Raw genomic sequence first — 25,646 nt, 5'->3', positions numbered from 1 at the left:
TGTTGATATTATTTAAATGAATAAAGCATTATAGATAAGTTAAAGTATAGATTTAACAGTTTTATGAAAATTATTTTTTATTTATAATACAATTTTAATTTTATGAAACCATCATTTGTTAATTAAAACAATTAAAACATTTTTCTTTTCTTTATCCAGAAAATGCTGTTAAAGGTGACACGCATCAGTCGAGCTAAAGGAATGTGCAAAAGTCTGGTGGGACATTTTTCCCATAGCTGGAAAAAAAGAAGCACTGAAGAAAGAGAGAACTTAACCTGCCAGAACATGGTCTGATCACAGAGTGCCCAACACGATGGGGCACTAAGCAGCAGATGATGGAAAAGATACTGGAACAGCAGAGGGCTCTGTCACAAATTCTCTCTGAAAATCGGAGTACACGACATCTGGTTCCATCTTGGCAGGACACTGAAGTCCTTGAATCTGTAAACAAGGCATTGAAGCCACTTCAGGAGTTTACAGATGCTCTGTCTGGGGAGGACTACGTGAGCATTTCCTATCTCCTGCCAGTTTTTCATTTACTGAAGACAAAACACTTGCTGCTGAAGATGAAGACACAGAGCTGATACCCACAACCCAAACTCTGCTGAACATTGCCACATTTATAGACCCAAGGTTCAAAAAAGGCTACATTTGTAAGGAACAACTGCCAGAAATTAATTAAAGGGTAATATCAGAAATGAAGGCAATTCAGAAGGTAAGAATATTTTAAATAGCAAGAATGATTTGAGCTCATGAGTGCCTCCATAACTTTCTTTTCTAGGAGACACAAGCTGCAGTTGACATCTTATCATCATCATCTGAGACAGGGCCAAAGTGCCACAGCCACAAGTGCAAAGAAGATGAAGAAGTCTTTAGAAAGCCTCTTACAGTCCTCAGTTACATCTGTATCTCCATCTGAATCCCCTGACCAAGCAAACATTGAAGCAGAATTTAACAGCTACGTTCTGATCCACAAACTCCATAGTGAGGAGGACCCTTTGGCATGGTGGGGAATTCATAAGGTCAATTTATTGGATTAGTTCACTTTCAAATTAAAATTCCCTGATAATTTACTCACCCCCATGTCATCCAAGATGTTCATGTCTTTCTTTCTTCAGTCGAAAAGAAATGAAGGTTTTTGATGAAAACATTCCAGGATTTTTCTCCTTATAGTGGACTTCAATGGAGCCCAAACAGTTGAAGGTCAAAATTGTACAGTTTACAGTGATCCTAGACGTGGAATAAGGGTCTTATCTAGAGAAACCATTGCTCATTTTCTAAAAAAAATAAAATAAAAATTGTATACATTTTAACCATAAATGCTCATCTTGAACTAGCTCTCTTCTTCTTTGAATTCCAGCAGAGTAGACGCTGCTAAGTGTATTACTGTCCTCCACAGGTCAAAGTTTGAACTAAATTGTCATATACAATATGCTAGTGCAAGTATATAACAATTAGTTCCAACTTTGACCTGTGGAGGGCAGTAATACACTTAGCAGTGTCTACACTGCTGGAATTCTAATAGAGAAGAAGAAGAGAGCTAGTTTAAGATGAGCATTTATGGTTAAAATGTATATAATTTTTTTTATTTTTTAGAAAATGAGTGATGGTTTCTCTAGATAAGACCCTTATTTCTCATCTGGGCTCATGTAGGATGCTTTGAAGCTGCAATGAAACTAATTTTGACCTTCAACAATTTGGAGGCCATTGAAGTTCACTATATGGAGAAAAATCCTGGAATGTTTTCATTAAAAACCGTAATTTCTTTTCGACTGAAGAAAGAAGGACATGAACATCTTGGATGACATGGGGGTGAGTAAATTATCAGGAAATTTTAATTTGAAAGTGAACTAATCCTTTAAGCAAGCTGGAGCAAAAGTATCTTTGTGTGCCTGCCACTAGCACACCATTTGAAAGAATTTCAGCACCTTAGGCAATGTAGTTACATGTCAGCGCACATCTCTGAAACCAAGCAAAGATGCTGGTATGAATGCTGAAATGTGACTAAGCAGCAAGACATGTTAAGAAAACAATAGCAAAGAAGTTACTCTACTCTGTTTCAAGTGTTTTTGTTTACCTGTTTGTTTGCAGGTTGATATAACTATACCAAGTGGAGCAAAGTGTTGGTGATTTTTTTTTTTTTTTTTTTTACATTTTGTTAAAATATATAATTTGTTTTATGCAACAGTAAAACATGGTTGTTCACTTTCAGAAGTTGCAGTGATGCTTTATTTTCCCTGAAATAATGTGAAACATATGTTGGTTTAGATATAAACTCACAATTCTGACTTTTTCTCAGAATTGTTTATATCTCACAATTCTGATTTTATAACACGCAATTGCGAGTATAAAGTCAGGACTGCAAGTTATAAAGTCAGAATTGTGCGATATAAACTCACAATTCTGAGAAAAAAAAGTCTTCTTTTCCTTAGAATTGAACTTTATAGAAAATAAGAATTGTGAGTTTATATCTTGCAGCTGATAGAAAATTTTTTCATAATTTTATAACTCACAATTCTGACTTTATTGTGAGAAAAAAGTCCGAATTGTGAGATGAAAAGTTGCAATTAGAATTGTGAGATAAATTAACTCACAATTTATTTTTATTCAGTGATGGAAACAAGCTTCCATACCATTAAGATGACTGTTCACAAAAACGTTTATTTCTTAATGTTTAAAACTTTTGTTTTAATTAGCACCAAACCAATGACTGAATTATATTTGAACCATTATTATATTTGAATATAATTTGATTATTCTGAGTGACTTCAGTTCAGTCTAAAAACCAATGCATTGCCACACTGCAAAAAATATTTTCTGGTCTTGTTTTCCAGTGTACTGTATCTAAACATTCTTAAATTTAAGATGCATTTAAGGTATACTAGGTAACTTTTAGCCATCCAACAGGTAAAAAAAAAAAAAAAAAAACCTGAATGCATTTTGCAGAATTACATTGTTTTGGTTGTGATTCGGCTCTGATCTGACTGTGTGTATGAATATGGTTATACTAATGTTCATAAAACATTCACTGCTTAAGAGATTTTAGATGGAAAGGATCTCAAGCTGACTAGCTGAAGGCATTATTGTAGTGACACCCATTAATATACATGGTATTTCCTTGAAAATAAATTCCACCAGCATTACAACAACCATAATGAAATAACCCTTGACAACAGATAATGCTTTACAATGAACTGTTAGAGAGCTACAAATGGCAATTTATCTGTTCAATAAAATACCTTACTCATCTGTTGAGTAATAAACGCCATCTCCAAGCTGCTTTTCAAAATCCCTCAGTTCTTGCCATCTCCGAAAAGCCAAGCCAATGTTGATTCTCATTTTATTACAAGCTCTTCTTCTTTTTCGTCTTCTTTTTGCCAGCAGACTCTCCTCTTTTCTTCAAACGGGTGATTCCCGGAGGTTCGAGATTTAGCATGCTCCATGTCAACCAGTCTCGCTCGTTGTGACAAATGACCTATGCAGATGGAAAATTATTTATGGGGTGACACAAGGACTGTGAGGAGTGACAACACCAAAGCAAACAAGGATTCAATCATCTATACTTAATCTATACTATAATTACATACAATATATAGCCTCAAGTGGCAATCATCAGGTCCAAACACCAATGACCCATTTGGATGACCGTGTTCTAACTGAAAGGAATCTGGTGTGTTTCCACCGCTGGAACTTTCCACAGGAACTAGGGACTTTGGGGTGGTACTACTCGACTGCAGGGACCAGGTCTAAATGAAGTTCTGGGTAAAAATTTCCCCCTCAGAACGTCCCTGCTTGTGAGGTAGTACTTTTTCAGGGGAACTTTCAGGGGTGGGACTTGGGCGCTGTACATACTGATTGGTGCAGCATTTTATTTCAACCACCATTTTTAAAAGTCTGTTGCGGTGTGTGCAGTAAGAGTTGTTTGCTATTCGAATCAACAATGGAGTTTAAAAATTAGGACAGATGGACCAACGATGAGGTTCAGGCTTTATTAAGCTTATATGCAGAGGACAAAATCCAGCGGGAACTGGAAAGTCGCACACAGTCCTACATCACCAGACTAATCTTCACAGTACTTTAGACCACGATGGGAATGCAGACAGCATCAGGTCTGGGAGAAAAAGGTTCCTGGGAAAAAAAGTTCCTGGGACAAATTGTTCCGGGTAATTTCGGTGAAAACAAAGCTTAATTCACAAAGCTTAGCGGTGTTTGAACCCCTAATAACAAAATAGCTATACTCAGGCACCAGGACACTGTATTAAACACTTCAACGCATTCTAAATGTATTTCAGCTCATTAAGGTGATGATACACAGGGCAACATTTTGAGCAATGTTGCCGGGCAATAATGCCAAGCGATGTTGCTTTTCCATCAAGAATGGGCAACAAATTACGATCTAAAGTATCCAAATAAAAATTTGTTGCCCATTCTCAATGGGAAAGTGCCCAAGCAACATTGCTCAAAAAAGCTGCCCCACATCATCACCTTTAGAGTAGGTATTTCATTGGATCATTACTATATAGAGAAGAGTTTATAACTATTATGTAAGCAGCCTACAGTAGGGGGGAGCGGGGTAAATTGTCACACTCTTCATAACTCCAAAAGTAGAGGCTCTATCTCAAAAATCAAATAGCCACTTTGTGTGACTTCTTCTTCCATAGTCAACTTCCTGGTCACATGTGGTCAAAATCGCTCTAATCTGAGGTTAGAACAATTTTCTTATTTTTTGGCTTAAAAAGTAAAAAATTTGCACTTTAAATTTTATGCAATACAACTTTGTTAGGTATGAATGTTAAAAATTATTATTTTGCACAAAACAGAGGAGACAATAACGTGTCTTTTGATACTTTACCTGACGTGCTATGTTGAGCGAACCTTGAGATTTAGCCAACATTAGCACACATGTCAGTTTGGGGCAAGTTGTCTCAATGACTTTGGGGCAAGTCGTCACATGTGACAACTTGCCCCAGTACAAATAAACACATAGAACATGCTCAAAAAAGAGGTTCAACATGTCAAGTCAGTTATGTTCAGAGATTAAACATGTTAAGTTAAGCGAGTTATCTGCAGTATTCCATTCAGTTATCATGGATCTTTGTGCAAGCCAGAGAAAGTCTGAGTTTAAAGTTCAAAGTAAAGTGGTCTTGCCACTAAATGTGTTTTGATTGAAATGTGTATTGTTTGGATTGAAATAATTGTTTTTCCAAATTCTCTAGGCATGATTGTTTATATTTCCAGTTCTGGTATGAATTTAAAAATTAAAATCAATAATAACAATTAAGTAGTTGTGTTCTTATTTTTAGATAATCTAGTGTGACAACTTACCCGCCGATGGGGCAAATTGTCACAAGTGCACATTCTCTATTCAACAGTCTACAACTCTGTAATGAGATAAGATATGAAAATGTAATGAATACAACATATGTGCCCAAGACTTCCTTCTTTCATTTGGTATGTAATTTATACCATTGTGATGTATGGTGCTCAGTAAATGTTAGACAGTGTGAAAAGTGTGACAACTTACCCCGCTCTCCCCTACATAATAGCAATAAACTCTTCTCTATATAGTACTTGAAAGTTTTTGATGCTTTTAAACTTGATGCACTAAAACGTGATTTATGTATCATCCAAGTAGCCTGTCTGTCATCGCTTGTCCATGTCAAAATAATTGAGATGACCAATCAAATCAAAGTAGGCGGGCTTTATGTTCACAGAAGCTGCTGAGCCGGATTCTATGCAACGGTCATAAAGTGTGAGATATGATGTAAGTAGCTAAATTAAACATTTTATATTTGACAGCTGTTGGCTAGAAATGTTAAATGACCGACAAACATAATCAGGCAAACCAATAAACTTTTGTCTCATGTCGCCATTTTGAATTGTGATTCATGTAATAATTAACTGTCAATGGGGACAAGAAACATTAAAGAAGCTTTTTATTAGGCGTAAGAGCAATAATAAATTTTGTATATGTTGTGAATGAATTTAATAAACTTATTTACCTAGCTTTCTTGGTAGTCTTCAGTAAATTAATAAATTATTAATAAATAAATAATTAATAAAACTAATAAATACTAATAAATAAATAATTCATAAAACATATAAATATCAGTTGACCCTACGTTTTTTACGCAGGTCAAAATAGACGATGAGAAGCGTTGTAGAAAATAATACCATAGAGCAGTGGTTCTCAACCTTTTTTGGGCCAACGCCCCCCTATCCATTATCCAGGTCCTTTACCGCCCCCCAATCACCATTAGCCTACATCATGAATCCATTTTCCAAACCGTGTTTTTGTCTTATCCTGAATCCCTATGACACACCTATAATAAGAGTTTATATTAGGGCTGGGCGATTCATCTGCGATAATGAACGCGATATTGCGTAGCTTATCAGTGAACTACGGCTCTGTCTATTAAATGCCGCTCCATTTGAAAGCAGGTGATGGCGATTTAGCGGCAATCAGGGAACCGGCTTTACTGACGAAATGCGCGTGACAATTGCATGTGATATATCGCCCAGCCCTAGCTTATATTTTATATTTATATTGGGACTATTAGACTGGTTCGAGTCGGCACCGCTGCGGAGTACAGTACCTGCAGTACCAAGATGCCTGCAATTTTGGTTATTTACCGCTAGAGCTCCAAAAGTTACAGACTGCAGCTTTCATAATTAAAATGCATGTCACTGAAAGCCAAATAACAGATTTGATTTGACTGAACAGTGGCAGGCAGCCGGGACAAGCTGGAACCGGAACCTCCGAAATCTGATCCGGCACCTCATTTGGGGGATCCCCCTCTCATATAACACCAAAAGTGGTCCATGTCAGGTTTTGTATTTTCCAACACATAAGCAACATATAAAGCAGTGGCTGTCAAACATTTTTTTTAAAGAACAACCTTTTTTTTTTTTAAATTGACGCGACCAAACCAAGTCAAGTCAAGCATAAGAATACTAAAATATATAATATACATATACAGAACAAGAATAAAAACTTGTAAGTAGCTATAAACAAGCCCAAACGAAATAATTTGAAGCGAAACTGAAAGTAAAAACCGGTGTTCTCAAGCAGCCTCTCGTTCGGCGCGAATTCAAATGTTTCCATATCAGCAATGTATTTGGATGCTGAACTTTTATTTATTGTGTCAAATAGGATTTGTACTTCACTCCCGTTTCAATATCAATGAAGAAAATCATCCTCTTCAAATCAGAAAAAAATGTGTTTGGCAGGACCAGTTTCAGCGGTGGTCACGCTGAACGGCACAGATAGGATACTACAGAGTATGTAAAATGAGCAGTGTAATTTTTTATATGTTTGGCTGATGGTATTTTATTTTGATAATGAACAGGCTGCGATGGCAAGTTTGCAATGAATATGTTGAGTGCGCACGCGAGGCGCCGGCGCGATCACTTCAACTGTTTCCTTATACCAGCAGAAACAACTTAAATACTCCGTAATTTACAGATATGAGTAAGACATTATTCGATACTGCGAAGTTTACTTTTATACACTCACACTAAAAACAGAACATTGTGCTTTTGCAAAATAAAGAAAACAGGATGCGCTTTTTGCCATCTCGGTTTCCTTTCCTTGAACTTGTTTGTGGAGCGCCGCGCCTCACAAAAATGAATCAAACTCAGCAGTATATAGGCTACTATTGGGCACAGTTTTTTCTTTCGCTTTGTTAATCAATTAAGTCAAATATATTTTGTTTATTTATTCATTTTAGACTATGTTTTTTTGAAAATGCCAACCCATTTTTTAAGTCTCCTGACACAGGGTTTGAAAACCTGTGATATAAAGAATACAATTATATAATTACATAAATTATAGACATATAAACTTCGATGACGATGTTTTCTGAAACTTAAGCGTGCAAGTCGCATGTTTTGCATTATGAAGGGAACATGTGACTACAGAGAGAGCTATTTGTGTTGTTGGATATCGTTTTATTGAAATGCTGTGAGGAGACGCAGAAGAACTGATGAAATACTGGTTAAACAAGTATGTGCTCATACACTGGCAGTCTCCACATGAACGCGCTTACGCACAAAATAACTACGAGTTTAAAAATCTGATTTCTATGTCGAGGGCTGTTTGTCAGGCCTAATACATAATGCCATGGTGTTTTACACACAAATGGTCACTACACACCATGAGTATGCCAATGGTTTCCATCACCTTAACGCGCATTTGAACTAACGCAAAACTCAAGATAATCTGCGTCTGCCTATTGAATTTCTTTGATAATTCTGGGCAGTAAAAACGACCATAGGCTGCTATACGGTCATTTCAGCGCTAATGTGTGCACTTAGGATTTATTACACATTTAGGAGAGTATTGCAAGAAGCTGCTTACATTAATCTTACTTTGGAAAAAAAAAAAATACAATCATGATTTTCATAAAAAAATTATGTTATAATTATAGGCTTAAATACCTTGGTATCAGCTTAATGTTATCAATTAATTCAATTCAAATTTATTTGGTTTGTCATGATTAATTTGTGTCCATAATAAGTAAAACAAAAAAAACAAAAAAAAAACACATAGGCTATGAACAATTATTAAATTATGAATGTATTATTAATTATTTTTAACTAGCCTATCTTGAAATTATCCAAGCAGCGTTTTGCGCTCAGATGTGACGGCGAAATTACCTAAATGTGATTACAGAATATATTTCAATTAATTATCCATCAAATTGTCATTTTCTCTTTACAGTCTTGCGAGTTAACAATAATGCCCAGTAAATTACTTTGTGAACAAAGAAAATATTTTGGCATTAGGCATTAAAAATGTAAAGGTTTTACCGTACAAATAGAATTTAGTTTCATTCATTTTAAAATTCGTCACCAGAGTGAATGGGAACATGATTTATTGAAAATATTTGAAAATATAAGTGGTTCTTAAGTCAATACTTTTTTAATGGCTTGTCAACTTTCCATTCCTCCGCTGCGTGGTTCTAGTCAGCGCTGGATTCTAGCCACCACCGGATTGTTGTCAGCGCGAAACACATTTTTGTGCACGTGAATTCATGTCAGCCCTTGAGTGCTGGTCTATGACTGGAAAAATAATCGTTGCAAAAGAAACGATACATAGCCTAGCTTACATGTTGCGTTAAACTGGCAGATTTTAGAATGTTGTAGGCAATTCTTTTGCAAGTAATTACACGTTTAATCTTGTCTTGCCTGGATCTCTGGTGTAAACTCGTGAACGCCCCCCAAGAACACCTGAACGCCCCCCTTTTAAAAATTTTGCTTCCAACGCCCCCCGTTGTTCTCTGAACGCCCCCGTTGAGAAACACTACCATAGAGGATATGCACGTGACGTCACCGTCGACCGTTACGACTGCGGTCACGCCCACTGAGTGGCACAAAGACTTAGCGGCAGCATTGGTTTTCAGCGTGAATGCTGCGAAAAACACACAAATACATCCAAAACGGGAAAGAGCTTTGCGACTGACTGTACAAATAGTTTTGACACAAAACCTGAGGTATATATTTAAAGACTGCTGAATGCAACAGAAAAAAAGCTAATGGATCACTGCAATTCACAGAAACAGCTGGATTCCATCAGAGAAACATGGATTTGCAGTTATCATTTTGTGTCAAATTGTTGGATTTTGAGGTAAAATCACACCGTATATTTTGTATTGTTAACGTTATATGTTGACAACTCATCAATTAAATATTTTATCGTATCTTATATTCTGCATAATTGTGTGTTTTTAAATAAACAACACTGACAAAAACTATACTATAAAACTATATGTTTTAGGGCTGGACAATATGACGATATAACATTGATTTAAGTGATTACGCGGATTTAAACCTACCTATGTTGTAGTTATATAAAATATTCACAGGCAGATTTGCTTTATGTATTTCCCCGGCGTCAAATCAGGCACATATAAATGCCAGGATACACGATTCCTGGCTGCATGTCAATATCCATGGATTAGGTTTATTTGACAAGTTGTAAGGAACACTTTCCAGTCCAACCTTTAGTGTAATCATTTGTTTTACCTGCGTTTTTGCAGTTTCCTCTATTAAATCCAGTCACGCAGCAGGTTCTTTTGCCACTCAGTCCAGCTGAGGGAGCGCGCTTTCGGCGGTAAAGTGAAGTCGATGCATACCCTCTATATATAAATAATGAAAAGACAATCCATTTATTTGTAAATTTGGCTATACTGGTTGTGCTGTGTTTTTGACTCACCAAAAAGAACCGTTCATATATTTTAATAAAATTAACTACACAGCGCGAGAAGCCTTGCAGCAGAGTGTTTCCTTGCCATTTTTCATATAAGCGCAAAATGGCGGAATACGTCCCGCCTTCTAAGTAAAAGAGCCAATCGCTGATTGATAAAATCATTGCGTCACTGCAGCTGCAGTTAGAAGCTCCGGTTCCCATAGAAACCTGAGAGTCGCGTGTAGACACGCCCAGACAGCGCAAAACGGACCAATCACGTAGGAACTGTTCTGCAGCTGTGGAATATCATTAAAACGTGACGTCACAGTAGACGGGTATAAAAGCGCTTACTATCTTCAGTCTGCATCGCTTGTAGTTAGTTGCTCATTCTGGTGTTTCGTGTGTTTGTCATTTGATTCGCGCTTGAGTCACAACAACTTGCATTTCATATATATCATTTATTGCGCAATATACTTATATTGCACAATATCGCACCATTTTTTTTATCTGTACACGACTTATATCGGCACAGATAAATAACAAACCGTTGATCTCACATCTTGCAGTCTACGGTTGCCTAGTTAAGGCTTTCAAAATTGGCTTATTTCCTGCAAAAAAGGGAAAAAGCCAACAACACCGACTCAGGTCAGAGTGAAAACCTGGACCAGAGTGATGAAGTCCCACCTGTGGAGAGTTGGCCTGATGATGGTAAATGAGATATAAATGACATAAATGATCATGTGATGAGAATATGTAACTCTTTTTGTTTACTGGAGTGTGCACTGGCTCTGCACTTAAAAAGTTTTTTGAAGGGCAGTCAGAAATTTAGTGGCACAGCTGAAGTTCAGTTTTGTAAAGTCTGTGACACAATACAACATATACATGCACAAGCATGAATTAAAAACTGAATTGTGCTACAAAATCCCAAAACTTAATAAACTCGACACATGATACAGGCCATTACACACCATCTTTAAGTTCGTATCTTCATTAATTATTTACACAGAAATTAAGATGTATTGCCTCCATATTACTTTTATTGGAGTCTGTATATGTTTATATACATATTAATTACATCACATGATGTTTGTTCATTGCATATTCACATTGACTGACAACTGAAAAAGTGGAAAGAAAGTGTCCAGTGTGAATTCCCCCCAAAAGTCACTTCATAATTAACAGCAAGCTTAGTTGCAGTAATATGAGTATTTTATTAATATGGTAATGTTGATGTCATTACCCTATTTAGGTCAGACTTCTCAGGATATCACCAGTGACCATGAAGTCCTTCCTACTGCAGAGGAACCCATCACTGGTGATCCTGAAGTCAACAATGAATGGAGTCAAGACCCATCATTGGAGGAGCCCATCAGTGGTGACCCCCAAATCGATGATGATTGGAGTGACGACGTCTTCTAAGTTTTAGTCGGTGATTTGTCCGAATGGAGTGCCGACGTCCTCCAAACTCTTAACGCTGTCATATGCAAATTTAATGATGACTCCTTCCAAACTCCTGCCCATGTTGCACCTGACATGAGTGATGACGTCGCCGAAGCTTCAGACAGACTAGCTGAGGACACTGTGGCATCTCAGTTGAGCTAGCAGCGGGATAATGAGAAAACAATTATGGGTCAGTTTGCTAAACATAACCCAAAACACACACACTGTTTAATGAGCAGTTCAATGTTTTATACTTTAAATTGACTTTAAGTTGACTTTTTAGTTGATAAATAACATGGAAATGATATATATATATATTTTTTTTAACATTCAACACGATTTCATTTAAAATTGTATATAGGTATGGGTGAGGATGTATTTTTACACTGATTTTTTTTTATTTTTTTTATTGACTACAACAGATTACTTAAATAGTCCTGTAGTGTGACAAATGAATTTTTAAAGGCACAAATATTCAATTTAGTAACTCAATTAATATATGAAACAGAAAAATCTTGTTGAAATAGTTTTAGTTAAAGTAGGTGCTGTCATTTCTGGTTAACACCTCTTATTTTTCTTTTAACAGAAATCAATTCTTGCTGCTATGAAATCGGCGATCAACTGGGTAAAGGAGGCTTTGGAACGGTTTTTGCTGCGACGCGTTTGGAGGATAACCGTCAGGTATCAATTTTCATTACATAAATATTTATCTAGATAATTATTTTTGTCTTGCATTAGACTCTCTCTTATCAAGCAATCTTAGTGTGTCTTATATTCACTATTTAGTGCACTTGACCTGTTTAAATTGTCAGACATGCTCTACATGTTTGTAAATTTATGAAACTTTACATGCCTGCTCAGGGTTGATAATTGAAACATGCAAACTCTGAACACACAAACTGTAAATAATTCAACAACAAATCTATTTTCTGTTTTTTCATCAGGTGGCGGTGAAATTTGCTTCCAACGAGTATGCAAAATATGCCCGCATTGTAAGTAGGCTGTGCTCTCCCAGTCACTGTTTTCAATTTTAAACATCTCATATTAACATAAATCACAGAAAGATTTTTCCAACCATTATAACAACTGTCTTTCTTCTAGGACGGTTATTTCAGACTCATTCCGCTCGAGGTCGCTCTGCACATGTATGCAAATCAAGGGCCCAGGGTTCCTCAGATCGTCGAGCTTCTAGACTGGAAGGATGAGGATGACCATTACATTATGGTCCTAGAGCGGCCTGTGCCCTGTCAGCCCTTGTATGAATTTTTACAGAGCTACACGAGCACCATGGATGAGAAGTTGGCACGGATAATTATGGGGGAGGTAGCATTCGCTGCTCAAATATGCTGCCAGCGTGGAGTGTTACACCGAGACATTAAGCTTGAAAATCTGCTTATTAACCCAGACACCCTAGAGGTCAAACTGGTTGACTTTGGGTGTGGTGATTTCCTCACCAGCGCGGGTTACACGTCCTTTGCTGGTATGTATAATTTCTCAAAGCTGTAAGGTGGTGAGAAATTATCAAACTCTGGTGATGAGTTGAGAGCCGTTCACACAGGACTCTGAGTGAGTCAAGCTCTCATGAAGCATCATGGAATGGGATTCAGTGTTATGATTAGCATCAAATAATTTCTTTTATGATAACGGATATCTAGTCAAAATGTTGTGTTAATGGAAACTTACTTTTTCCTGCAGGCACAGAAAAGTACTGCCCCCCCGAATATGAGATGTACGGCGTGTATCACGGGGAACCAGCGACAGTGTGGTCCCTCGGGATACTCCTGTTCTTAATACTTTTCTGGAAATTTCCAAGCAGACGAGACCTGCGTATGATCACTAAGAACATCTGGGAAAATGATGGCTTGTCACAAGGTGAGATCTTCATTTCGGCAAAGGACAAGTTTAATTTTGAATCTTACTAGATAGAACAAAGCAACAATACAGGAAAAGGAACATCTGAGCCTAGTGGCATTATAAATGATGGTCTTGTAGATGTTTGTTAAGTTTAAAGTAATAATCAGACATCTCTCCCATCTTTCTCCACAGAATGCTGTGATTTTATTCGCTGCTGTCTCCAGAGCAACCCAAGGAAACAGATTGAACTGGAGAAAATCGGTCTCCACAACTGGTTTAACGGTATTAATTACATTTTAAAGTGACACTGTTCTGGTGACACTACCTTTAATTATGCTACCTTTCGATATGTGCTGCAAGTGTCATATAATCAGATGACAAATTCCAGTGCTGTATGTTTATTTTTAAAATTTTTTTTTTTACTCATGCTCTTTTTTACATTATGTTGGCTCTTTTTGTTTGTATATGATGTTGTGTAATGTATTTAACAATCTGATTTCTTTTGTTGTTTCAAATTGCAGACGTGGAGTAATGAGGAAAGGGAAAAATAAAATAATGTCATTCAAATGACGGGAAGCTCTGCAACGACCATGTCAGGAACTTGATGCTGCCCCCAAGTTCCCAGAGTTTAATTTAGAAAAAGGGCAGGCCAAGGATGGTTGAGCCACCTGTCATCCTGCCATTTCATTGGCTCTTGCCTGCAACAAGATCCACAGCAGGGGCTTCATCTGGAATGTATACATACACGGCAGCAGCTATCACCCTGTAGCCCAAGACTGGTTGCCGACTAAAGCTAAGCAGGGTTGAGCCTTGGTCAGCACCTGGATGGGAGACCTCCTGGGAAAAATGTGTTGCTGCTGGAAGAGGTGTTAGTGTCCTGCAGCAGGGGGTGCTCACACTGTGGTCTGTGTGGATCCTAATGCCCCATTATAGTGATGGGGACACTATACTGTCAAAAAAGCAGAGTTCCTGACTCTCTGTGGTCATTAAATTCCCAGGATGTCCTTCGAAAAGAGTAGGGGTGTAACCCCGGCATCCTGGCCAAATTTGTCCATTGGCTTCTATCCATGATCATGGCCTTCTAATCATCCCCGTACAGTATACTGTATATATGTATATACTGATTGGCTATATAAATTCACTCCCAGAATTATAAAATATATATATAAATTATAATATATATATATATTTATATATATTTATTTATTTATTCATAAAAAAATAAAAAAAGATGCTTGAATTTAAATGATATTCTCTACGACAGTATAATTTATAACTGCTGAAAGAAAAGTGTTTTGCTGGATCATTAAATGTATACTCTCCCAGAAGAAACAGATGAATAAAGATGTAGTAACAAAGACAAGGAACAGTAATAAAGATGACATGAATTCAGAGGTCAGTGGGAGATAAAGGGACTGACATTTAAGAGTATCTACACACAAAAAAACAAATCTTTTTGAAATGTAGTTTTAAACACACATGCCAATTTTATAGAAACAAACTTTTAAATTCACAATTTCCAAAAAATGTTTTGAAAAATGTACAAAAAGTTTGAACGTTTCTAAAATCAAACATTTCAATTTTTAAAATAATAAGATTTTATTAATATTATTATTCATTCGTAAATATCAGTATGTTTTTGAGGAGTCATATGACATTTTAAAACAATAATTAACCTTATCCTGACCTTAAAGGGTTAGTTCATAAATAAAGTCGTAGTTTTTGTTATTTTTGGACCAAAATGTATTTTTGATGCTTCAAAAACTTCTAACTAACCCACTGATGTCACATGGACTACTTTGATGATGTTTTTATTACCTTTCTGGACATGGACGGTATACCGTACAAACACCTTCAATGGAGGGACAGAAAGCTCTCGGACTACATCTAAAATATCTTAAACTGTGTTCCGTAGATGAACGGAGGTCTTACGGGTTTGAAACGACATGAGGGTGAGTCATTAATGACATCATTTTCATTTTTGGGTGAACTAACCCTTTAACCTTACCTTGTCTGATATTTTAAGAGACTTGTTGAACTTTCCTTGTGTAATGTTCAGTTCTGGTAAGTATAAGGACTCACTTATAAGATTAGAAATGTTAATAATCAAGGAAAATAAGCAATGCAGGACATGTCACAGCACAGGCTGTTCTTTCACAAACTTCTACCCTTTTTCTTTAGGGATCTACATAAGGAAATACAGCACCTTCTCCTGCATGGTAAGTTATTTTACTGCACCTCATGCTTATTCATAATGGTCTTCTGGGGGCTCTTTTATGTTTTTGGTAAGTTGTTTATATATATTTAAGCTTAGAGTCAAATAATACACTAAGATTTTTTGCATAAGTATGTGTTTTCCAGAGAAAGTTAGAAATTCAAAAATTAGTGCTAACTGCTAAAAGGGCCAAAGCAACAAGTTCCTTTTGATCAAACTTGACACTGTGTCATGTCGTGTTGATGCTATGGGAATGCTTCACGTGTGCTGGTGTCTAAAGCACATGTGCAATCACAGCAATTTCACTGGCTGCCGTTAGGTCAGGCATAACGTGTTATAAAGACTACAAAACGGCACCTGCATTTTACGTCATCAGCTTCTATGTCTTCAGAAAGCTACATGTCTGTGTTTATGTGTGAAAAAAAAAAAAAGCTTTTTTTTCAAAAAGCTTGTTTGTCAATTGTTTGACATATTGTATCTATTTTGCGTCTTTAAGCGAGGCATTTACAAACGCTAAAAACGGGTGGATGGAGGATGCCGTGATCGGAGCTGTTTGTTTGTGTCATGGGTTTTGTGATAACGGAGATGGAATGTAAACTCATAATCTACGTGACTGAAAGAGCAAAAAGTGGGGCTAGGAGACGAAATCTCCCATGACAACATTCAGTATCGAGGCGAGAAAAGAACACAACCCTGCAGACAACAGATAAATGCCATTATCACTGTTTTCCATGTTCATGGAGTAAATATGTTTGCACGGCTTTTTAAAAATGCTGGGTGCCAGTGTTTGACATGCGTTTGACCAATCAGCTTACACTTACGTCTAGGGATGTGCAACAATTAATCACGATTTATCGTTTGCAAAATAAAAGTCTGTGTTTACGTAATATATGTGTGTGGTCTGTGTATAATAATTATGTATATATAAATACACACATATACATGTATAAATTTAAGAAATATATGCATGTTTAAATAAATATAGATATTTTATATTACATATACAAATATTTTATATATAAATATAACATTTTTCTTAAATATATACATGTATGTGTCTGTATTTACATATACATAATTATTATACACAGAACACATACATATATTACATAAACACAGACATTTATTTTGCAAACGATTAATCGTGATTAATTGTTGCACATCTCTCCTTACATCACTGATAGTTCCTATAGTGCTGGTTTAGACCCTACTCTGAAGTAGGAGCTAATTTAGTTCCCCCAAAAGGAGTTCCAAAACTAAAATCGTTCCTAGTTCCTGCAGTGCGAACACGGCAAAATCCGGGTACTTTAGCCAATAGTTCTATGAAAAGGTTCCTCCGGTGCGAAAGCCCCTATAATCTATGTTTGATCTGTTTGGGAGTGGAGCACACCCTGAGAAGGGAACAATTCGTTGGAAACAACAAAATGCAGGCGCCATTTTATAGTCTTGATGCTGTGCTATCTTGCTACGTCACCTGACCTGACGGCAGACAATGAAATTGCCGTGAATCCATATATGCTTCAGACACTGGCTTATGTGAAGCTTTCCCATAGTTATCCCATAGCGTCAACACCATGACACAGCGTCTCATTCCCTTCTCAGGGAACCAGGTTACATAACCCAGAAATGTTTTGTTTCATTGACATGGAGAAAGATCCTGGCATCCATCTGTGTACAATTTGGAATATTTGTACAAGAGCTATCAGGGTGCAATTGAACATACAGCTGTGTATTGGTTAAGGGCTATGAGATCATCTTATAGTTCCTAAAAATGTAACCCAATGTGACATTGGTGGTATGGTGGTATGACGATGGCAATGTGGCAAAGATGTAAATTGTACGGAAGCCCTAAAAGGCCATGGATTATTGTTATTTTTTCTACCTTGTTTTCTCATGATTACAACTTAATTTTCTTGTGATATCGACAAAACAAAAGTTGTTTTCTCAAGAACATGACTTAATCTTCTCAACATAAATGTTTTTACAATGATTGTTTGATTCTGAAACACACTGCACCTGGATTTTACTGTTGCTATAGTAACGAACACAACTTTCACATGCATCTGATCTTGCTCTTCCATTAAAAAGAGGTGCAATACTCCAGATTTCCAAAAAACAAAACTTTAATCCAGTTGATATAGGCTAAGTACAATCTTGGGATGCTGTTTGAGAAGAGTGTTGTGTGTATGTGTGTGGTTTCCTACAAAGAAATGTAGAAAATATAAATCATATTTCTTATCAATATACATTGAGTGACACAGTAAGGTAAACTAACACTGAAACTGTGATTATTAAAATGGCGTCTTAAAGATGCAGAATAAGGTGCAAACAGAATATGTCATCAAAATTAGTTTTAATAAGCAATAAGTTTAGAATCACACCGAACGCTATTGCGTTAGTGAAACTGTGATGAGTCATGCATCTTGCAGTTAAAACGTAACGATAACAGATGCACTTTCAAGCAAATGAATCATATTCAAACATTTATTAGTTAAGTTAATTAACACACACAATACTGCACAAATTAAAGCGATCACAAAGAAGTAAGGTCTTCATTCTCTCTGTCCCAAACGCATACAATCTGGGCCAATATCAACTAACACAGTAAGGTGGATATATACCGCACCCCATCAGTTAGTTATAGTTGGTTCTATACTGCCACCTGTTGGCACATTTGTGTAACATAAATATACATAAATATATCTGCATAGCAAAGTACTAATTAATGTTATTGACACTTTAGAGTGATAAAGAAACATGCATGAATGAGAAAATAAAAAGCAAGATGTTAAAAAGTTATTAATCGCAATAAGCAGTGAAAAAGAACTCAATGCGGCTCTCGCGCTGACTAACAAACACCCAAAACACACACCTCTCTCAAACAGCATGTGATCCTGAATTCAATTCTCTTTTGTGTCTTATTGCGCTTCAATGGTCAAATAAACACACAATTATATAAAAATGCACATTGTGTGGAGTATTCTCGTAAACACAGTTGGCTATGTCAGTGAGCATTGGGTAAAGACCGGATGTGTGTCAGGCTATTAGTGTCATGGACTGCATTTCCCTAGTTGCTAGTTCCATGCTCCCTAGTCTTTTCTCGCTCCTCATGCCTGCCACAAACACAATTAAGCAAATAATTTTTTTTTTGCAGTGCAATTGGCATATATTTTACTTCTTTATTAGTTTAGACTTTAAATATAGATAATAAAGGTGTAGACTTAATACTATATATATATATATATATATATATATATATATATATATATATATATATATATATATATTCCCCTTTCTCTGTAAATATATAAAAAAGCGCCATTTGAAAATTGCACAATATTTTTTTAAAACTAGTTTGTGCTACACTTGGAAAAACTGCATCTTTCGCAGCATGGAGTATTACATTTAATCTTTCCAAAGCTACAGCTGAATATGTAGCAGCCAGATAATTGCATATATTGGAAAACAGAGTTAAAAACATGATAAGCTCATGTTTGTCTGGGGAGAGAAACAGAAAAAGTGACAAGCTGGAGGTTTCATTTATTTAACTTTCAATCCGAGAACAGAAACATCAGCAACAAATTCCTCATGACTCTGCAAACTTCTTCTCCTCTTTCAATTCGGCTCAGTATGCTCATATTAATGTTCCTGTTCCTCCGGCCTCGCATGCGACTGAGAGTGAAAAAAGAAAAGAAAAGGTTTTGAAACTTATGCACACATTCATTTTAGAGAAAGGTGACTGATGTGTTGCTATAGATTATGGCTTATTCTGAATGCATTTTTTCAATTTTGATGTAAGTCATCATTGTAGTCACTGTATTAAACATTATTTTAATTATTGTAATTGTAACTTTAACACTTAACACAGTAATTTATTTCTCGTGTTTGCAACAATTTCTTATTATTTGGACATAGTTTTCACACTTACAATACTGCAGATCTGCATCATTTTGGTAACCCTTTACAATAAGGTCTCATTTGCTAACATTAGTTAATGCATTAACTAACAATTAGCAATTAGTTCACAGTGCATTAACTAATGTTAACAGATACAACTTTTGATTTTATAAATGTATTAGTAAATGTTGAGATTAACATTACTAGTAATAAATGCTGTAGAAGTATTGTTAAATGTTGGTTCATGAAACTTTATTGTATAGTGTTACCATCATTTTTTTATTAGTCACTTGATAAGTTACATTTGCAAAATACAAACTTGGAATTACAATAAGCTCATTTTTTATCATTAGTTTCCAGGTGTCATTTTGAGAGTCACAATTTGAGATTTGAAATCAGAAATACAGAATGCAAAATATCAAACATCTTATACAAATAAACTGAAACGACACAATTGCAACAGCACAAACGTGAATTTGTTAGTGTGCAATGTATTAGGTTTCAATGAAACATACTATTTTTATGTACTAGATTGAGAATTGCTGTTTAAAGAGTGTTGCTGCATATGTTGCATTACTCAGATACTGAATATTTTTCATGCCCTGTTTGCTCTCAGCAATGCTTGCAGCTATAGATGAAAAATAACATTCACACTGTGTGTGTGTGAACATGCATGTGTGCGATTTAGTGACTTGACTTCACTATCAAGAAGGTCCAATAAACAGCACTTTGAGAAGGCTGTTGGATTACTTCTGGAAACACTTCATACATCTCTGAATAGCTCCATGCTGCTCTGTCTGCTGCCCCGAGGAAATGTAAAAAGAGATACAGATATTCTGTTTCCTCTCCTCCACCTCCATCTAGAGATCACACAGAGAAAGAAAATGATAATAATTAAGAGTGCAATCAAGAAGAAATTTATATGTGCGCAATTTGTGACCTTGGAGAATGTAAGAGGTTTTCAGTCCCATGATCGAAATTTGATATACGAGTTATAATTATGAAGGGTGGAACAGATGCAGGATCTGGTTATGGACTCATCCACCACTTAAACCAAACACTATTTTTAAAAGACTTTGAGAGAGTCATTAAATCTGTAATTACAGACTATAAAAAATTGAACATTAGATGGAAAATTACAGAAAAGTATCTCTCTACACTTTGAATATTGTGTATAATAAATAAAAATAGTTAACAAGTCAAATGTTTAGTACTTTTTTTTAATAGTGTAACATTAAAATGCATGTGTATTAAAATGAAGTGTATTCTTAAAACTGTTTATATAACTTGTTATCATATACAGTATAAAGATAAGCCTTAATGAGTGAGTTCATTTACTCAACCTCATGTCTTTCCAAACCAGGAAGACTTTCGTTCATCTTCAAAAACAAATTAATATATTTTAAATGAATATTTCTGTCCTTCATTGACAGTCCACGCAACTACCAGTTTGTCGCTTCAAAATGTTCATAAAGAGACATAATACAAATCCAGTAGAATTGAGTGGTTTAGTCCAAATTTTCTGGAGAGATTTGATTACTTTATACAATGAATTTAGACTTTTATTCATGTATAATCACGCATAAATCAGTGAACATAAACAGAAGCTCAACTGTACTTGCTTGATGCGTGAGAACAAACCTTTTTGGCTCTTGCGGAAGCTCAAACCAGATCCATTGAGACAGATTTGTATCAACTATGTTTACTACAATGGACCTTTTTTTTTCACAGCAATGTCGGATCGTGGAGCTCGGAGGTCAGGTCCATCGCCAAGGGGGGCATTAGGGGGGCAGTGCCAAATTTACGATTGAGAGCAAAAACGTTATTTCTGTACATTTGTCCATTCGTATTCCATAAAGCATCTTGTTTACAATGTGTTTTTGCAGCATTGAGCAATCACAGACATATCTGTTGATTTCTTGAACGCAATGACCAATCAGAGGTGTTCAAGTTAGTATTGCCGTTTTGAGCGGTGAGTGGATATCATCTCATCATAACAAACAATTACGTAAATAATAGATTCATTGCGCAGTCAGCTTCATTTATTCTAACACCTGCTTGAGATCGTGATGAACTAATATTAGTGACAGCTTTTTAATGATTATAAAAGGAGCACTCTTTGCACGCCAAATCCCACGTACAGTATGTAATCTGTTAAAATGAACAGTACTTTGTGAACGTAGATGCTTTATTAACAAATAATTCATCAGCAGTGTTTATGTTGGGATGTGTAGGTTTTGCAGTGACAACTAACTGTTTCAAGGAAATCTGTTTAAATGTGTTTTTAAACGAGAAGTGCATCTCCTTAGACTTTCTCTGGAGTTGATTCACCCTCCACTTATTATCGGAAAATTCATATTTAACGCATTATTACACAAAACGGAACCTGAAACATAATTAGGCTATATCTATAAACGACTATCACTCAGAGACCCACCTCCTTCAACTACCTTCAATGGTAAGTACATGTAACCCCTCCAGTTTGCACCTGCCCGCTCCAAGCGGGATGCGAACCTGGGCCAGCCTACGTCCGTTACACTCACCCCCCTAAACCTCAATCCCATCCGGGTCATGGCACCAATGTGGCCCCTCCAGTTCACACCTGCCCGCTCCAAGCGGGACGCGAACCTGGGCCCGTCCGCATGGGAGTCGGACGCTCTAACAAGGAGGCTAAAGGCTGCAAACTCTAGCGTCAGTCGCTAGAGCATCTCTTGAGAACAGGGGAGTGAGATTTACATGCACAGCACTTACCAGCCTATGTCCGTTACATACACATACAAGTCTTTGTTACACATCATTATGCTACAGATGTACATATTTTATTGCTATTTGATATTTGTTTTTATCATTGTGTGGTCGGAGGAAATGAAAAGCTTTGGTGCGTTGTGTTTACGAAGTATATAGGCATAATGCAAAAGGTGTAGTTTGTAGGATGGACTATCTTGTTTTTTTGGTGTTAAAGGATTAGTTCACCAAAAATGAAAATTATCCCATGATTTACTCACCCTCAAGCCAGGTGTATATGTCTATATTCTTTCAGACGAACACAATATGAGATATATTTAAAAATTTCCTGGCTCTCCAAAGATTTATAATGGTAGTGAATGGGGGCGTGTTTCATCCATCGTTGTGTAATTGGATAAATAAAAGCCTAAATTAAATTCTGTTTATCATGATGGTGAGTAAATGATGACAGAATTTTCATTTTTGTGTGAACTATCCCTTTAAGGCCATTTCTAAACAAAAGAACACAATCTTTCCATTACAGCCTTTCATCTCTTGTCAGTGGGAGTCTGGAGTGCAGTGTGAAAGAAGAGAATATATTTCCTTTCTATTTTTATCGACCTACCACCAAATAACAAGTGAACATCTCCTTTCCATCTCAGTCTGAAAGAAATCATACTGCAGGCTCCATCTCAGCCTCTTTTCAGACAATATTTACTGAAATGGTCCCTGGAGGGAAAGTATCATAGCAGAGACCCAGCAGGAAAGTGCGGTAGACCTGAACAAAAGAAATACATGAACAGCTCTTTTCACATCTTCCATGATTATGTTTGCTAATTGAGATTGCAAACACCTAGAATAATCACCACCTTTCGCCCCGCTAGCGACAGCCCTGATTTCAAGTGTGAAAAGTTCTTAAGAGGCCTAATTTAAAGTCTGACCATTTATTTAGGGCCAGGTATTTGTACAGATTTTCATGTTTCTAAATCTGTGCATAATACAGTGCTGGTCAGAATTATTGGCACCCTTGGTAAATATGATCAAAGATGACTGTAAAAATAAGTCTGCATTGTTTATCCTTTTGATCTTTAATTCATAAAATTAGCAAAAGTCTAACCTTTCATTGAAGAAAAAGAATTGAAAGTGGGGGGAAAGTCACATTATGAAATAAATGTTTATCTACAAAACACCTTGGCCACAATTATTGGCACCCTTTTATTCAATAATTTTTGCAACCTCCTTTTGCCAAGAGAACAGCTCTGAGTCTTCTTCTATAATGCCTGATGAGTTTGGAGAACACCTGACAAGAGATCAGAGATCATTCCTTCATGCAGAATCTCTCCAGATCCTTCAGATTCCAGCTCCATGTTAATGTTTCTTCTCTTCAGTTCACTCTACTAATTTTCTTTAGGGTTCAGGTCGGGGGACTGAGACGGCCATGGCAGAAGCTTCATTTTGGTCTCATTGACACATTTTTGTGTTGGATTTTGATGTTTGTTTTGGATCATTGTCCTAATGGAAGATCCAACCATGGCCCATTGTTGGATTTCAAGCAGAAGCGGTCAGGTTTTGAATTTTTATCTGTTGGTATTTGATAGAATCCATGATACCATGTATCTGAACAAGTTGTCCAGGACCTCCAGCAGAAAAATAGGCCCACAACATTAAAGATCCAGCAGTATATTTAACTGTGGGCATGGGGTACTTTTTATCCATGTGTGCACCAAACCCATCTGGTGGGTTTGCTGTCAAGAAGCTCTTGTTTTAGTTTCATCTGACCACAGAAGCCGGTCCCATTTGAAGTTCCAGTCTTGACTGACAACTGAATATGCTGGAGATTGTTTCTGGATGAGAGCAGAGGATTTTTCTTGTAACCCTCCCGAACAACTTGTGGGGATGCAGGTGCTGTTTGATAATTTTTTTAGGCTTTCTGAGACTCAAGATTCAACAAATCTCTGCAATTCTCCAGCTGTGATCCTTGGAGAGTCTTTGTCCACTCAAACTTTCCTCCTCACCATGCATTACTACGATTTAGACACTTGTCCTCTTCCAGGCAGATTTGTAACATCTTTAGTTGTTTGAAATTTCTTAATTATTGCCCTGATAGTGGAAATGGGGATTTTCAATGTTTAGCTATTTTTTTACAGCCACTTTCTATTTTGTGAAGCTCAACAATCTTTTGCTGCACATCAGCAAAAGATTGTTGAGCTTATTCTTGAGTGCTTCTTGATTGTTGAGCTTATTCCACATATTCTTTGGTTTTACTCATTGTGATGAATGTTTAAGGGAATTTGGCCTTTGTGTTTCCTCATGTTTCCTCATGTTTATACTCCCGCGGAACAGGAAGTCATGGCTGGACAATTTCATGTTCATGATCACCCTAGTGTGCTACAAAATGTAAATATTAATGGGAATATACTTCAGAGATATTTTACTCATAAAATATTCTAGGGGTGCCAATAATTGTGGCCCAAGTGTTTTGTAGATAAACATTTATTTCATAATCTGATTTTCCCCCCACTTTCAATTCTTTTCCTTCAATGAAATGTCAGATTTTTTCTAATTTTATGAATTAAAGATCAAAAGGATAAACAATTCAGATTTATTTTTACAGTCATTTTTGATCATATTTACCAAGGGTGCCAATAATTCTGACCACCACTGTAAATACTTCTAGCGTTAAAGGCACAATATGTAAGATTTTTGGATTAAAATATCCAAAAGCCACTAGAACAATGTTATATATTTTGTTGACTTGCATACTTACATGATCCCAAATGTTTCCAAGAATGTTTAAATCCTGAGAAATAAGTCATTTTTACATAGGACATGGACCATGTCTATGCATCGCCTATCAATGACATCATACCCACGTTACCCTTGATTTCTCGTTTTATTTTGTAGAAACCATGGAAACACCAAAGACGCTTTAATATATTACTGTATGTGTTTTATTAGACAGGTGAGCAGGTTAACACAGTAAGTCTTATTTTTTAAATCTCGTTTTCTTGATTTACCGCGAGTACCATGTTTTAACATGCCTAATATCGATCTAGCTTACTGCAGTGTGCAACAAGTGTCTCATAGTAGCCGCCGAGCAACGCACAGAGTGGCATTATAACAGCTTTCAACACACAAATGTATCTCATATGATAAAACAGCGCTGTGTTACCCCACATACATGACCGGAAGAAGCGGAAGAGGCGATTGTAAAATAATAAAAGCTTGTCTCTCATTAGCAATCGCTCCAGCGGCCTCGTTCTACTCCAACAGCTTTCAGCCGCACCCTGCTTCATCCTACAGTAATGTTAATAAATCTTTAATACA

General features: G+C 36.5%; 2 protein-coding genes across 3 annotated transcripts in view; one reads left to right on the top strand and one right to left on the bottom strand.

The window, feature by feature from the left end:
* The window catches only part of cngb1a (cyclic nucleotide gated channel subunit beta 1a), a 117,765-nt gene extending 107,664 nt beyond the window's left edge, over positions 1-10,101 (bottom strand). For both annotated transcript variants that reach the window (XM_048168665.1, XM_048168664.1), the window contains exons 1-2: positions 10,027-10,101; positions 3,240-3,475 (exon numbers count right to left, since the gene is read on the bottom strand). The gene's annotated coding sequence lies outside the window, so the exon portion shown is untranslated. The remainder of the gene's footprint in view (positions 1-3,239; positions 3,476-10,026) is intronic.
* Positions 10,102-10,534: 433 nt separating this feature from the next.
* LOC125254399 (serine/threonine-protein kinase pim-3-like) lies at positions 10,535-15,080 on the top strand. Its single transcript, XM_048169006.1, has 8 exons — positions 10,535-10,897; positions 11,439-11,819; positions 12,216-12,310; positions 12,574-12,621; positions 12,731-13,109; positions 13,325-13,501; positions 13,676-13,765; positions 14,005-15,080. Exons 2-8 carry the CDS (start codon positions 11,816-11,818, stop codon positions 14,013-14,015), a joined length of 804 nt encoding a protein of 267 aa, XP_048024963.1. The 5' UTR covers positions 10,535-10,897; positions 11,439-11,815; the 3' UTR covers positions 14,016-15,080.
* The last annotated feature ends 10,566 nt before the right edge of the window (positions 15,081-25,646 follow it).

Source organism: Megalobrama amblycephala, linkage group LG19 (assembly GCF_018812025.1).
Source record: "Megalobrama amblycephala isolate DHTTF-2021 linkage group LG19, ASM1881202v1, whole genome shotgun sequence".
In the NCBI taxonomy this organism is placed as follows: domain Eukaryota; kingdom Metazoa; phylum Chordata; class Actinopteri; order Cypriniformes; family Xenocyprididae; genus Megalobrama; species Megalobrama amblycephala.
Note: the sequence above shows the minus strand (reverse complement) of the source record. Positions and strands in the feature narration are given on the sequence as shown.

What these genes read in the sequence shown, in the direction of transcription:
- LOC125254399 (XM_048169006.1), top strand. An exon ending in GTTTGGAGGATAACCGTCAG is followed by an intron (nt 12,311 to 12,573) that starts GTATCAATTTTC and finishes TTTTTTCATCAG; the next exon opens with GTGGCGGTGAAATTTGCTTC. An exon ending in ATGCAAAATATGCCCGCATT is followed by an intron (nt 12,622 to 12,730) that starts GTAAGTAGGCTG and finishes TCTTTCTTCTAG; the next exon opens with GACGGTTATTTCAGACTCAT.